Source organism: Stegostoma tigrinum, chromosome 33 (assembly GCF_030684315.1).
Source record: "Stegostoma tigrinum isolate sSteTig4 chromosome 33, sSteTig4.hap1, whole genome shotgun sequence".
Classification (NCBI taxonomy): Eukaryota; Metazoa; Chordata; class Chondrichthyes; order Orectolobiformes; family Stegostomatidae; genus Stegostoma; species Stegostoma tigrinum.
Window position 1 is genome coordinate 9,453,681 of NC_081386.1, and position 14,617 is coordinate 9,468,297.

At 66.1% G+C, this 14,617-nt stretch overlaps 1 protein-coding gene across 2 annotated transcripts in view; it reads left to right on the plus strand.

Annotated features, from left to right (window-relative positions):
• The first annotated feature begins 3,055 nt into the window (after positions 1 to 3,055).
• The window catches only part of LOC125467293 (RNA polymerase II elongation factor ELL), a 112,482-nt gene continuing 100,920 nt past the window's right edge, over positions 3,056 to 14,617 (plus strand). For both annotated transcript variants that reach the window (XM_048562948.2, XM_048562949.2), the window contains exon 1: positions 3,056 to 3,196. In XM_048562948.2, coding sequence (XP_048418905.1) covers positions 3,056 to 3,196 — 141 coding nt within the window. The remainder of the gene's footprint in view (positions 3,197 to 14,617) is intronic.

A 14,617-nucleotide genomic window follows, 5' to 3' on the forward strand; every position in this document is an offset into this window, starting at 1 on the left:
AACGAGATGGACAGATAGTTATTACTGAGTGGGCAACGAGATGGACAGATAGTTATTACTTTGGGAATCAAAATAGGAAAGCAAAATGTTTATTAAAAGGCATGAAACTTCTAGACCTTGATGTTCAGAGACACTTGAATATTTTATGAGGAATACAGAAAATTATCAATCAAATATTGGAAGCAACTAGAATGAAAAATGACATGTTGACCTTTATTGTACGTTCACTAGAGTTTAAGTTTAAAGACATCCTGTTATAATTCTATTTGGTTTGGTGAGATAATCACCAGGAGTATTGTGTGCTATTTCAGTCTCTACTTTTCATAGATCATAGATCATAGAATCCCTACAGTGTGGAAACAGGCCCTTCAGTCCACACCGATTCTCAGAACATCCCACCCAGCTCCATCCCCCTATACCCCACCTAATCAACACATCTCTGAATAATACAGGCAATTTAGCATGGCCGATCCACCTAGCCTACACATCTTTGGGCTGTGGCAGGAAATTGGAGCACCCAGAGGAAATCCACGCAGACATGGAGTGAATGTGCAAACTCCACACAGAAAGTCACCCAAGGGTGGAATCGAACATAGGTCCCGGGCGCTGTGAGGCAGCAGTGCTAACCACTGAGCCACCGCGCCATCTCGAGGCCACTGGGTGGGCCAGCCACTTATTAATTTAATGAACGATATATTTGTTTTGGAGATAGTACAGTGAAGGTTGACTAGATTGGCTCCTGGGATGGCTGTCTTGAGTTCAGAGATTATGTAAATTGGGCCTATATTCTTTTGGGCTTGGAAGAATACGAAATGATCTCATGGACACATGCAAGATTCTGAGGGGGCTTAAAGGAGCTAAACATTGTGATGTCATTACCCTAGCTGAATACCAGGTCAAAGGATGAGGATATGGAGTTGCCCCATTTAGGACTGAGCTGAGGCATTTTTCTCCACTCGAATGTCTGTGAACCTTTGGAAGCATCTACTCTAAAAAGCTGTGGATAGTCCACCACGCGTATAGAATGATCTTTGGCCTTCAGGAAATCACAAACCATGAGGAGGAGACAGTGGTTGAGGCAGAATATCAGCCATGGTTGGTTTGAATATTGGGCAGGTTTCCAAGATCTAGTGTAATATGTGACAAGTCAGAATCTCAGTGCAGTGAATGATAGATCATATCCAGAGGCTTGATGACACTTTGGGATCTTGGTGCAGTGAGTGACAGCCTGAAATTGGGAAACAGAGGAGAGAGTGGCAGGTGGGGATCTTGGAACATGGGAAAAGTAAGTGGCAAGTTAGGATCTATGCAGTAAGTTACTGATATGAATCCTGGGACATAATTGCAGTGGGTGACAGATTACAGTCCCGGGATCTAATGCAGTGAGTGACAGATTGGGATCCCAGGATATAGGAGCAAAGAGTGATGGGTTATGTTCTCATAGCCAATGAATGACAGTTGATGATCCATGAGTCCATCACATGGCAGTGCAGCATCAAATGCTCTAATGAGAGATTGGGGTCCTGGATCTTAAAAGATGAGGATCCAGTGCAGTGGGGTTGTGAATGTCCTTGTCTGTTGAGAGTTAGAACTAGATCATGGATTCCAGTGAATTGAAAGATGATAATCTAGCAAGTGCTTGGGAGGTCTGGATATTGGGATACAGGTAGAACATAAAAACGTAAGGAAAAGGAACAGGAGGAAGCCATCTGACTCATTCACCCTTCTCCACCATTCAACAAGATCATGGCTGATCTTTTTGTGACTCAGCTCAACTTATCTGCCCATTCACCATTACCCTTAACTCCTTTACCATTCAAAAATCCATCATTAGCTTAAAAACATTCAAAGAGGTCGCCTCAACTGCTTCACTGGGCAGGGAATTCCACAGATTCACAACACTTTGTGGGAAGAAGTTCCTTCCCAACTCAGTCCTAAATCTGCTTTCCTTATTTGAGGCTATGCCCCCTAGTTCTAGTTTCATCCACCAGTGGAAACAATCTTTCTGCTTCTATCATGTCTATTCCCTCCATAATTTTATATGCATCTATAAGATTAGATTAGATTCCCTACAGTGAGCAAACAGGCGCTTCAGCGCAACAAGTCCACACCGCCTCTTGAAACATCCCACCCAGACCCATTCCGCTATAACCCATACATCCCTAAACACTACGGGCAATTTACCATTGCTAATCCACCAAACCTGCACATCTTTGGACTGTGGGAGGAAACCGGAGCACCCAGGGAAAACCCACACAGACACGGGGAGAATGTGCAAACTCCACACAGACAGTTGTCCAAGGCTGGAATCAAACCTGGGTCCCTGGTGCTGTGAGGCTGCAATGCTAGATCTCTATCATTCTTCAAAATTCAAATGAATATAAACCCAATTGACTCAACCAGTCAGCAAAAGCCAATTCTCTCAATTCCGTAATCAACCTAGTGAATCTCCTCAGCACCCCCTCCAGTGCCAGCACATCCTTTCTCAAGTAAGGAGACCAAAACTGCACACAGTACTCCTTGAGTGGCCTCACCAGCACACTCTAAAATTGTAGCAACATAAACTGTTGTTAAATTCCTTCACTGCGGCAATAATCTGGTAAGCAGTGATCTAAGTCACCAGGTGGTGATCCCACGCAGAGTGAGAGGTGGTGATCTAGTGTGGTGGGGTGTGTGCACAGAGGGAGCAAACCAGCGGGGAAGATATCTGGTGGGCAGTGGGGCGAGGCAGCAATCTGGAGGTGAATTGGGACAGGAGGCAGTGTCCTGACAGGCAGGAGTTGGTGCTCTGGTCGGTTGGGCTGGCAGGCAGGAGGCAGCGAGCTGGTGGGAAGGAGGTGGCGATTGGTGGTTGGTGACCTGGTGGGCGGGGCTGGCGGGCAGGAGGCGGGACCTGGCGGGCGGGGCAGGCGGGCAGGAGGCGGGGAGAAGGTGGGCGGGGCTGGCGGCCTGGAGGCGGTGACACGGTGGGCGGGGCTCACGGGCAGGAGGCGGGACATCGCGGGCGGAGAGCTGGTGGGCGGGGCTGGCGGTATTCCAGCCTGTTTTGGTGAAGATGGCGGCGGGAGCGCTGGGTGAGGAGCGGAGCTTCGGGCTGTCCTGTGAGAAACTGAACCCGGGAGCTCGCCTCTCGCTGTATCACGTCAAACTGACGGACACCGCCGTCAGGGCGCTCGAGGCTTATCGTCGGCTGGCGGTCAGTGAGCGCGCGCCCTACGGGCGGGAAGGGTTGGGGGATAGAGAGAGTGTACAGCGGAGGGTGAGTGGGTAAGGGAGGGAGAGGGAAGGGGGGAGAGCGGTAGGGGAGAGGGAAGGAGGGAGAGCGGTAGGGGAGAGGGAAGGGGGGAGAGCGGTAGGGGAGAGGGAAGGGGGGAGAGCGGAGAGAGGGAAGGGGGGAGAGCGGTAGGGGAGAGGGAAGGGGGGAGAGCGGTAGGGGAGAGGGAAGGGGGGAGAGCGGAGAGAGGGAAGGGGGGAGAGCGGTAGGGGAGAGGGAAGGGGGGAGAGCGGTAGGGGAGAGGGAAGGGGGGAGAGCGGAGAGAGGGAAGGGGGGAGAGCGGTAGGGGAGAGGGAAGGGGGGAGAGCGGAGAGAGGGAAGGGGGGAGAGCGGTAGGGGAGAGGGAAGGGGGGAGAGCGGTAGGGGAGAGGGAAGGGGGGAGAGCGGAGAGAGGGAAGGGGGGAGAGCGGTAGGGGAGAGGGAAGGGGGGAGAGCGGTAGGGGAGAGGGAAGGGGGGAGAGCGGAGAGAGGGAAGGGGGGAGAGCGGTAGGGGAGAGGGAAGGGGGGAGAGCGGAGAGAGGGAAGGGGGGAGAGCGGTAGGGGAGAGGGAAGGGGGGAGAGCGGTAGGGGAGAGGGAAGGGGGGAGAGCGGAGAGAGGGAAGGGGGGAGAGCGGTAGGGGAGAGGGAAGGGGGGAGAGCGGTAGGGGAGAGGGAAGGGGGGAGAGCGGAGAGAGGGAAGGGGGGAGAGCGGAGAGAGGGAAGGGGGGAGAGCGGTAGGGGAGAGGGAAGGGGGGGAGAGCGGTAGGGGAGAGGGAAGGGGGGAGAGCGGAGAGAGGGAAGGGGGGAGAGCGGTAGGGGAGAGGGAAGGGGGGAGAGCGGAGAGAGGGAAGGGGGGAGAGCGGTAGGGGAGAGGGAAGGGGGGAGAGCGGTAGGGGAGAGGGAAGGGGGGAGAGCGGTAGGGGAGAGGGAAGGGGGGAGAGCGGTAGGGGAGAGGGAAGGGGGGAGAGCGGAGAGAGGGAAGGGGGAGAGCGGTAGGGGAGAGGGAAGGGGGGAGAGCGGTAGGGGAGAGGGAAGGGGGGAGAGCGGAGAGAGGGAAGCGGGGAGAGCGGTAGGGGAGAGGGAAGGGGGGAGAGCGGTAGGGGAGAGGGAAGGGGGGAGAGCGGAGAGAGGGAAGGGGGGAGAGCGGAGAGAGGGAAGGGGGGAGAGCGGTAGGGGAGAGGGAAGGGGGGAGAGCGGTAGGGGAGAGGGAAGGGGGGAGAGCGGTAGGGGAGAGGGAAGCGGGGAGAGCGGTAGGGGAGAGGGAAGGGGGGAGAGCGGTAGGGGAGAGGGAAGGGGGGAGAGCGGTAGGGGAGAGGGAAGTGGGGAGAGCGGAGAGAGGGAAGGGGGGAGAGAGGGGAGGGGGGAGAGGGAAGTGGGGAGAGCGGAGAGAGGGAAGGGGGGAGAGAGGGGAGAGGGAAGGGGGAGAGGGGAGAGAGGGAAGGGGGGAGAGGGAAGGGGGGAGGGGGGAGAGAGGGAAGGGGGGAGAGCGGTAGAGGAGAGGGAAGGGGGGAGAGCGGTAGGGGAGAGGGAAGGGGGGAGAGCGGTAGGGGAGAGGGAAGGGGGGAGAGCGGTAGGGGAGAGGGAAGTGGGGAGAGCGGTAGGGGAGAGGGAAGTGGGGAGAGCGGTAGGGGAGAGGGAAGTGGGGAGAGCGGTAGGGGAGAGGGAAGTGGGGAGAGCGGTAGGGGAGAGGGAAGGGGGGAGAGCGGTAGGGGGGAGAGCGGTAGGGGAGAGGGAAGGGGGGAGAGCGGAGAGAGGGAAGGGGGGAGAGCGGTAGGGGAGAGGGAAGGGGGGAGGGGGGAGAGAGGGGAGGGGGGAGAGAGGGAAGGGGGGAGGGGGGAGAGAGGGAAGGGGGGAGGGAGGGAAGGGGGGAGGGGGGAGAGAGGGGAGGGGGGAGAGCGGTAGGGGAGAGGGAAGGGGGCAGAGCGGTAGGGGAGAGGGAAGGGGGGAGAGCGGTAGGGGAGAGGGAAGGGGGGAGAGCGGTAGGGGAGAGGGAAGGGGGGAGAGCGGTAGGGGAGAGGGAAGGGGGGAGAGCGGTAGGGGGGAGAGCGGTAGGGGAGAGGGAAGGGGGGAGAGCGGTAGGGGAGAGCGGTAGGGGGGAGAGCGGTAGGGGAGAGGGAAGGGGGGAGAGCGGTAGGGGAGAGGGAAGGGGGGGAGAGCGGAGAGAGGGGAGAGCGGAGAGAGGGAAGGGGGGGAGAGCGGAGAGAGGGAAGGGGGGGAGAGCGGCAGGGAAGGGGGGAGAGCGGAGAGAGGGAAGGGGGGAGAGCGGCAGGGGAGGGGGGAGAGCGGAGAGAGGGAAGGGGGAGAGCGGCAGGGGAGGGGGGAGAGCGGCGAGAGGGAAGGGGGAGAGCGGCAGGGGAGGGGGGAGAGCGGAGAGAGGGAAGGGGGAGAGCGGCAGGGGAGGGGGGAGAGGGAAGGAGGGAGAGCGGCAGGGGAGGGGGAAGGAGGGAGAGCGGCAGGGGGGAGGGAAGTGGGGAGAGGAGACGGGGGGGAGAGGCAAGTGGGGAGAGGAGACGGGGGGGAGAGGCAAGTGGGGAGAGGAGACGGGGGGGAGAGGCAAGTGGGGAGAGGAGACGGGGGGGAGAGGGAAGTGGGGAGAGGAGACGGGGGGAGAAGGACAGGGAGTGGGGAAGGGGGGAGAGCGGTGGGGGAGAGCGGTGGGGTGGAGGGAAGGGGGAGAGGGAAGTGGGGAGAGGAGACGGGGGGAGAGGGAAGTTGGGAGAGGAGACGTGGCGAGAAGGACGGAGAGAGCGGTAGGGGAGAGGAGGATGTACAGAGCGGTAAGGGAGAGGAGGACGGAGAGAGCGGTAGGGGAGAGGGAAGTGGGGAGAGGGAAGTGGGGAGAGGGGACGGGGGGGAGAGGGAAGTGGGGAGAGGAGACGGGGGGGGAGAGGGAAGTGGGGAGAGGAGACGGGGGGGGGAGAGGAGACGGGGGGGAGAGGGAAGTGGGGAGAGGAGACGGGGGGAGAAGGACAGGGAGAGGGGAAGGGGGGAGAGCGGTAGGGGGGGAGGGAAGGGGGAGAGCGGTAGGGGGGAGAGGGAAGTGGGGAGAGGAGACGGGGGGAGAGGGAAGTTGGGAGAGGAGACGGGGCGAGAAGGACGGAGAGAGCGGTAGGGGAGAGGAGGATGGACAGAGCGGTAAGGGAGAGGAGGACGGAGAGAGCGGTAGGGGAGAGGGAAGTGGGGAGAGGAGACGGGGGGGAGAGGGAAGTGGGGAGAGGAGACGGGGGGGAGAGGGAAGTGGGGAGAGGAGACGGGGGGGGAGAGGGAAGTGGGGAGAGGAGACGGGGGGGGAGAGGGAAGTGGGGAGAGGAGACGGGGGGGGAGAGGGAAGTGGGGAGAGGAGACGGGGGGGGAGAGGGAAGTGGGGAGAGGAGACGGGGGGGGAGAGGGAAGTGGGGAGAGGAGACGGGGGGGGAGAGGGAAGTGGGGAGAGGAGACGGGGGGGGAGAGGGAAGTGGGGAGAGGAGACGGGGGGGGAGAGGGAAGTGGGGAGAGGAGACGGGGGGGGAGAGGGAAGTGGGGAGAGGAGACGGGGGGGAGAGGGAAGTGGGGAGAGGAGACGGGGGGGAGAGGGAAGTGGGGAGAGGAGACGGCGGGGGGGGGGAGAGGGAAGGGGGGAGGGGGGAGAGGGAAGGGGGGTGAGCGGTAGGGGAGAGGGAAGGGGGGAGAGCGGTAGGGGAGAGGGAAGGGGGGAGAGCGGTAGGGGGGAGAGCGGTAGGGGGGAGAGCGGTAGGGGGGAGAGCGGTAGGGGGGAGAGCGGTAGGGGGGAGAGCGGTAGGGGAGAGGGAAGGGGGGAGAGCGGTAGGGGAGAGGGAAGGGGGGAGAGCGGAGAGAGGGAAGGGGGGAGAGCGGAGAGAGGGAAGGGGAGAGCGGAGAGAGGGAAGGGGAGAGCGGAGAGAGGGGAGAGCGGAGAGAGGGGAGAGCGGAGAGAGGGGAGAGCGGCAGGGGAGGGGAGAGAGGGAAGGGGGGAGAGCGGAGAGAGGGAAGGGGGAGAGCGGCAGGGGAGGGGGGAGAGCGGAGAGAGGGAAGGGGGAGAGCGGCAGGGGAGGGGGGAGAGCGGAGAGAGGGAAGGGGGAGAGCGGCAGGGGAGGGGGGAGAGGGAAGGAGGGAGAGCGGCAGGGGAGGGGGAAGGAGGGAGAGCGGCAGGGGGGAGGGAAGTGGGGAGAGGAGACGGGGGGGAGAGGCAAGTGGGGAGAGGAGACGGGGGGGAGAGGCAAGTGGGGAGAGGAGACGGGGGGGAGAGGGAAGTGGGGAGAGGAGACGGGGGGGGAGAGGGAAGTGGGGAGAGGAGACGGGGGGAGAAGGACAGGGAGTGGGGAAGGGGGGAGAGCGGTGGGGGAGAGCGGTGGGGTGGAGGGAAGGGGGAGAGCGGTAGGGGGGAGAGGGAAGTGGGGAGAGGAGACGGGGGGAGAGGGAAGTTGGGAGAGGAGACGTGGCGAGAAGGACGGAGAGAGCGGTAGGGGAGAGGAGGATGGACAGAGCGGTAAGGGAGAGGAGGACGGAGAGAGCGGTAGGGGAGAGGGAAGTGGGGAGAGGGAAGTGGGGAGAGGGGACGGGGGGGAGAGGGAAGTGGGGAGAGGAGACGGGGGGGGGAGAGGGAAGTGGGGAGAGGAGACGGGGGGGGGGAGAGGGAAGTGGGGAGAGGAGACGGGGGGGGAGAGGGAAGTGGGGAGAGGAGACGGGGGGGGGAGAGGGAAGTGGGGAGAGGAGACGGGGGGGAGAGGGAAGTGGGGAGAGGGAAGTGGGGAGAGGAGACGGGGGGGGGAGAGGGAAGTGGGGAGAGGAGACGGGGGGGGGAGAGGGAAGTGGGGAGAGGAGACGGGGGGGGAGAGGGAAGTGGGGAGAGGAGACGGGGGGGGAGAGGGAAGTGGGGAGAGGAGACGGGGGGGGGAGAGGGAAGTGGGGAGAGGAGATGGGGAGAGGAGACGGGGGGCAGAGGGAAGTGGGGAGAGGAGACGGTGGGGAGAGGAGACGGGGGGGAGAGGGAAGTGGGGAGAGGAGAAGGACAGGGAGAGGGGAAGGGGGGAGAGCGGTAGGGGGGCAAGCGGTGGGGGGGAGGGAAGGGGGAGAGCGGTAGGGGGGAGAGGGAAGTGGGGAGAGGGAAGTTGGGAGAGGAGACGGGGCGAGAAGGACGGAGAGAGCGGTAGGGGAGAGGAGGATGGACAGAGCGGTAAGGGAGAGGAGGACGGAGAGAGCGGTAGGGGAGAGGGAAGTGGGGAGAGGAGACGGGGGGGAGAGGGAAGTGGGGAGAGGAGACGGGGGGGAGAGGGAAGTGGGGAGAGGAGACGGGGGGGAGAGGGAAGTGGGGAGAGGAGACGGGGGGGGAGAGGGAAGTGGGGAGAGGAGACGGGGGGGAGAGGGAAGTGGGGAGAGGGAAGTGGGGAGAGGAGACGGGGGGGGAGAGGGAAGTGGGGAGAGGAGACGGGGGGGAGAGGGAAGTGGGGAGAGGAGATGGGGGGGGAGAGGGAAGTGGGGAGAGGAGACGGGGGGGAGAGGGAAGTGGGGAGAGGAGACGGGGGGGAGAGGGAAGTGGGGAGAGGAGACGGGGGGGGGGAGAGGGAAGTGGGGAGAGGAGACGGGGGGGGGAGAGGGAAGTGGGGAGAGGAGACGGGGGGAGAAGGACAGGGAGTGGGGAAGTGGGGAGAGCGGTAGGGGGGAGAGGAGACGGGGGGGGGAGAGGGAAGTGGGGAGAGGAGACGGGTGGGGGAGAGGGAAGTGGGGAGAGGAGACGGGGGGGAGAGGGAAGTGGGGAGAGGAGACGGGGGGGGGAGAGGGAAGTGGGGAGAGGAGACGGGGGGGGGGAGAGGGAAGTGGGGAGAGGAGACGGGGGGGGAGAGGGAAGTGGGGAGAGGAGACGGGGGGGGAGAGGGAAGTGGGGAGAGGAGACGGGGGGGGGAGAGGGAAGTGGGGAGAGGAGATGGGGAGAGGAGACGGGGGGCAGAGGGAAGTGGGGAGAGGAGACGGTGGGGAGAGGAGACGGGGGGGAGAGGGAAGTGGGGAGAGGAGAAGGACAGGGAGAGGGGAAGGGGGGAGAGCGGTAGGGGGGCAAGCGGTGGGGGGGGAGGGAAGGGGGAGAGCGGTAGGGGGGAGAGGGAAGTGGGGAGAGGAGACGGGGGGAGAGGGAAGTTGGGAGAGGAGACGGGGCGAGAAGGACGGAGAGAGCGGTAGGGGAGAGGAGGATGGACAGAGCGGTAAGGGAGAGGAGGACGGAGAGAGCGGTAGGGGAGAGGGAAGTGGGGAGAGGAGACGGGGGGGAGAGGGAAGTGGGGAGAGGAGACGGGGGGGAGAGGGAAGTGGGGAGAGGAGACGGGGGGGGGGGGAGAGGGAAGTGGGGAGAGGAGACGGGGGGAGAAGGACAGGGAGTGGGGAAGTGGGGAGAGCGGTAGGGGGGAGAGGAGACGGGGGGGGAGAGGGAAGTGGGGAGAGGAGACGGGGGGGGGAGAGGGAAGTGGGGAGAGGAGACGGGGGGGAGAGGGAAGTGGGGAGAGGAGACGGGGGGGGAGAGGGAAGTGGGGAGAGGAGACGGGGGGGGGAGAGGGAAGTGGGGAGAGGAGACGGGGGGGGAGAGGGAAGTGGGGAGAGGAGACGGGGGGGGAGAGGGAAGTGGGGAGAGGAGACGGGGGGGGGAGAGGGAAGTGGGGAGAGGAGACGGGGGGCAGAGGGAAGTGGGGAGAGGAGACGGTGGGGAGAGGAGACGGGGGGGAGAGGGAAGTGGGGAGAGGAGAAGGACAGGGAGAGGGGAAGGGGGGAGAGCGGTAGGGGGGCAAGCGGTGGGGGGGAGGGAAGGGGGAGAGCGGTAGGGGGGAGAGGGAAGTGGGGAGAGGAGACGGGGGGAGAGGGAAGTTGGGAGAGGAGACGGGGCGAGAAGGACGGAGAGAGCGGTAGGGGAGAGGAGGATGGACAGAGCGGTAAGGGAGAGGAGGACGGAGAGAGCGGTAGGGGAGAGGGAAGTGGGGAGAGGAGACGGGGGGGAGAGGGAAGTGGGGAGAGGGAAGTGGGGAGAGGAGACGGGGGGGGAGAGGGAAGTGGGGAGAGGGAAGTGGGGAGAGGAGACGGGGGGGGAGAGGGAAGTGGGGAGAGGAGTCGGGGGGGAGAGGGAAGTGGGGAGAGGAGATGGGGGGGGAGAGGGAAGTGGGGAGAGGAGACGGGGGGGAGAGGGAAGTGGGGAGAGGAGACGGGGGGGAGAGGGAAGTGGGGAGAGGAGACGGGGGGGGGGAGAGGGAAGTGGGGAGAGGAGACGGGGGGGGGGAGAGGGAAGTGGGGAGAGGAGACGGGGGGAGAAGGACAGGGAGTGGGGAAGTGGGGAGAGCGGTAGGGGGGAGAGGAGACGGGGGAGAAGGAAAGGGAGAGAGCAGTAGGGAAGAGGGAAGTGGGGAGAGCGGTGGGGGGAGAGGGAAGTGGGGAGAGCGGTAGGGGGGAGGGAAGTGGGGAGAGGAGACGGGGCTGAGAGGGAAGTGGGGAGAGGAGACGGTGGGTAGAGGGAAGTGGGGAGAGGAGAAGGACAGGGAGAGGGGAAGGGGGGAGGGAATGGGGGAGGGAATGGGGGAGAGTGGCAGGGGGGAAGAGGGAAGTGGGGAGAGCGGTGGGGGGAGAGGGAAGTGGGGAGAGCGGTAGGGGGGAGGGAAGTGGGGAGAGGAGACGGGGGTGAGAGGGAAGTGGGGAGAGGAGTCGGTGGGTAGAGGGAAGTGGGGAGAGGAGACGGGGGGAGAAGGACAGGGAGAGGGGAAGGGGGGAGAGCGGCAGGGGAGAGGGAAGTGGGGGAGAGCGGCAGGGGGGAGGGAAGTGGGGAGAGCGGGTTGGGGGAGGGAAGTGGGGAGAGCGGGTGGGGAGAGCGGCAGGGGGGAGAGCGGGTGGGGGGAGGGAAGTGGGGAGAGCGGGTGGTGGGAGGGAAGTGGGGAGAGCGGCAGGGGAGGGGGGAGGGACGGAAGGAAGGAGGGAGAGCGGCGGGGGAGGGAGGGAAGGAGGGAGAGCGGCGGGGGAGGGAGGGAAGGAGGGAGAGCGGCGGGGGAGGGAGGGAAGGAGGGAGAGCGGCGGGGGAGGGAGGGAAGGAGGGAGAGGGGAGGGGGGAGGCAGGGAAGGAGGGAGAGCGGCGGGGGAGGGGGGAGGGAGGGAAGGCGGGAGAGCGGCGGGGGAGGGGGGAGGGAGGGAAGGAGGGAGAGCGGCGGGGGAGGTGGGAGAGCGGCGGGGGAGGGGGGAGGGAGGGAAGGAGGGAGAGGGGGGGGAGGGAGGGAAGGAGGGAGAGGGGGGGGAGGGAGGGAAGGAGGGAGAGCGGCGGGGGTGGGAAGGAGGGAGAGCGGCGGGGGAGGGAGGGAAGGAGGGAGAGCGGCGGGGGAGGGAGAGCGGCGGGGGAGGGAGGGAAGAAGGGAGAGCGGCGGGGGAGGGGGGAGGGAGGGAAGGAGGGAGAGCGGCGGGGGAGGAAGGGAAGAAGGGAGAGCGGCGGGGGAGGGAGGGAAGAAGGGAGAGCGGCGTGGGAGGGAGGGAAGGAGGGAGAGCGGCGGGGGAGGGAGGGAAGGAGGGAGAGCGGCGGGGGAGGGAAGGAGGGAGAGTGGCGGGGGAGGGGGGAGGGAGGGAAGGAGGGGGAGGGGGGAGGGAGGGAAGGAGGGAGAGCGGCGGGGGAGGGGGGAGGGAGGGAAGGAGGGAGAGCGGCGGGGGAGGGAGGGAAGGAGGGAGAGCGGCGGGGGAGGGGGGAGGGAGGGAAGGAGGGAGAGCGGCGGGGGAGGTGGGAGGGAGGGAAGGAGGGAGAGCGGCGGGGGAGGTGGGAGAGCGGCGGGGGAGGGGGGAGGGAGGGAAGGAGGGAGAGTGGCGGGGGAGGGAGGGAAGGAGGGAGAGGGGAGGGGGGAGGGAGGGAAGGAGGGAGAGCGGCGGGGGTGGGAAGGAGGGAGAGCGGCGGGGGAGGGAGAGCGGCGGGGGAGGGAGGGAAGGAGGGAGAGCGGCGGGGGAGGGAGGGAAGGAGGGAGAGCGGCGGGGGAGGGGGGAGGGAGGGAAGGAGGGAGAGGGGAGGGGGGAGGGAGAGCGGCGGGGGAGGGAGGGAAGGAGGGAGAGCGGCGGGGGAGGGAGGGAAGGAGGGAGGGCGGCAGGGGAGGGAGGGAAGGAGGGAGAGCGGCGGGGGGAGGGGGGAGGGAGGGAAGGAGTGAGAGCGGCAGGGGAGGGGGGAGGGAGGGAAGGAGGGAGAGCGGCGGGGGAGGGAAGGAGGGAGAGCGGCGGGGGAGGGGGGAGGGAAGGAGGGAGAGCGGCGGGGGAGGGGGGAAAGGAGGGAGGGCGGCAGGGGAGGGAGGGAAGGAGGGAGAGCGGCAGGGGAGGGGGGAGGGAGGGAAGGAGTGAGAGCGGCAGGGGAGGGGGGAGGGAGGGAAGGAGTGAGAGCGGCAGGGGAGGGGGGGGGAGGGAGAGCGGGAGGGAGGGAAGGAGGGAGAGCGGCAGGGGAGGGGGGAGGGAGGGAAGGAGGGAGAGCGGCAGGGGAGGGGGGAGGGAGGGAAGGAGGGAGAGCGGCAGGGGAGGGGGGAGGGAGGGAAGGAGGGAGAGCGGCAGGGGAGGGGGGAGGGAGGGAAGGAGGGAGAGCGGCAGGGGAGGGGGGAGGGAGGGAAGGAGGGAGAGCGGGAGGGGGGAGGGAGGGAAGGAGGGAGAGCGGCAGGGGGGAGGGAGGGAAGGAGGGAGAGCGGCAGTGGAGGGTGGAGGGAGGGAAGGAGGGAGAGTGGCTGGGGAGGGGGGAGGGAGGGAGAGCGGCAGGGGAGGGGGGGGAAGGAGGGAGAGTGGCAGGGGAGGGGGGGAAGGAGGGAGAGCGGCAGGGGAGGGGGGGAAGGAGGGAGGGCGGGAAGGAGGGAGAGCGGCAGGGGAGAGAGGGAAGCAGGGAGAGCGGTAGGGAAGGCAGGAGGGAGGGAAGGGGAGAGAGCGGTAGTGGGGATGGAAGGGGGGAGAGCGGTAGAGGGGAGGGAAGCGGGGAGAGCGGTAGGGGAGGGGGGTGGGTGGGAAGGTGGGAGAGCGGCGGGGGAGGGTGGGAAGGAATGAGAGCGGCAGGGGAGGGGTGAGGGAGGGAAGGAGGGAGATCGGCAGGGGAGGGGTGAGGGAGGGAAGGAGGAAGAGCGGCAGGGGAGGCGGGTGGGAGGGAAGGAGGAAGAGCGGCTGGGGAGGGGGGAGGGAGGGAAGGAGGGAGAGCGGCAGCGGAGGGGGGAGGGAGGGAAGGAGGGAGAGCGGCAGGGGAGAGGGGGGGAAGGAGCGAGAGCGGCGGGGGAAGGAGGGAGAGCGGCAGCGGAGGGGGGGAAGGAGGGAGAGCGGCAGGGGAGGAGGGCAGGAGGGAAGGAGAGAGAGCGGCAGGGGAGGGGGAGGGAAGGTGGGAGAGTGGAGGGGGGAGGGAGGGAAGGTTGGAGGGGGGAGGGAGGGAAGGTGGGAGGGGGGAGGGAGGGAAGGTGGGAGAGCGGCAGGGGAGGGGGGGGAAGGAGGGAGAGCGGCGGGGGAGGGGGGGAAGGAGGGAGAGCGGCGGGGGAGGGAGGGAAGGAGGGAGAGCGGTAGGGAAGGGGAGAGGGAGGGAAGGAGGCAGAGCGGTAGTGGGGAGGGAAGGGGGAAGAGCGGTAGGGGAGGTGGGAGGGAGAGCGGCTGGGGAGGTGGGAGGGAGAGCGGCTGGGGAGGTGGGAGGGAGAGCGGCTGGGGAGGTGGGAGGGAGGGAGAGCGGCAGGGGAGGGGGGAGGGCGAGCGGCTGGGGAGGTGGGAGGGAGGGAGAGCGGCAGGGGAGGGGGGAGGGCGAGCGGCAGGGGAGGGAGGGAAGGAGGGAGACCGGCGGGGGAGGGAGGGAGAGCGGCAGGGGAGGATGGCGGGAGGGCGGGAGGGAGAGCGGGGGAGGGAGGGAAGGAGGGAGAGCGGCAGGGGAGGAGGGAAGGAGGGAGAGCGGCAGGCGATTGGAGCGGGAGGGAAGGAGGGAGAGCGCCAGCGGAGGGGGGAGGGAGGGAAGGAGGGAGAGCGGCGGGGGTGGGAGGGAAGGAGGGAGAGCGGCGGGGTAGGGAGGGAAGGAGGGAGAGCGGCAGGGGAGGCGGGAGGGAGGGAAGGAGGGAGAGCGGCAGGGGAGGGGGGAGGGAGGGAAGGAGGGAGAGCGGCAGGGTAGGGAGGGAAGGAGGGAGAGCGGCAGGGGAGGGAGGGATGGAGGGTGAGCGCAGGGGAGGGATGGACAGACGGAGAGCGGCAGGGGAGGGGGGAGGGAGGGAAGGAGGGAGAGCGGCAGGGGAGGGGGGGAGGGACGGAAGGAGGGGGGGAGGGAGGGAAGGAGGGAGAGCAGCAGGGGAGGGAGGGAAGGAGGGAGAGCGGTAGGGGAGGTGGGAGGGAGAGCGGTAGGGGAGGTGGGAGGGAGAGCGGCAGGGGAGGTTGGAGGGAGGGAGAGCG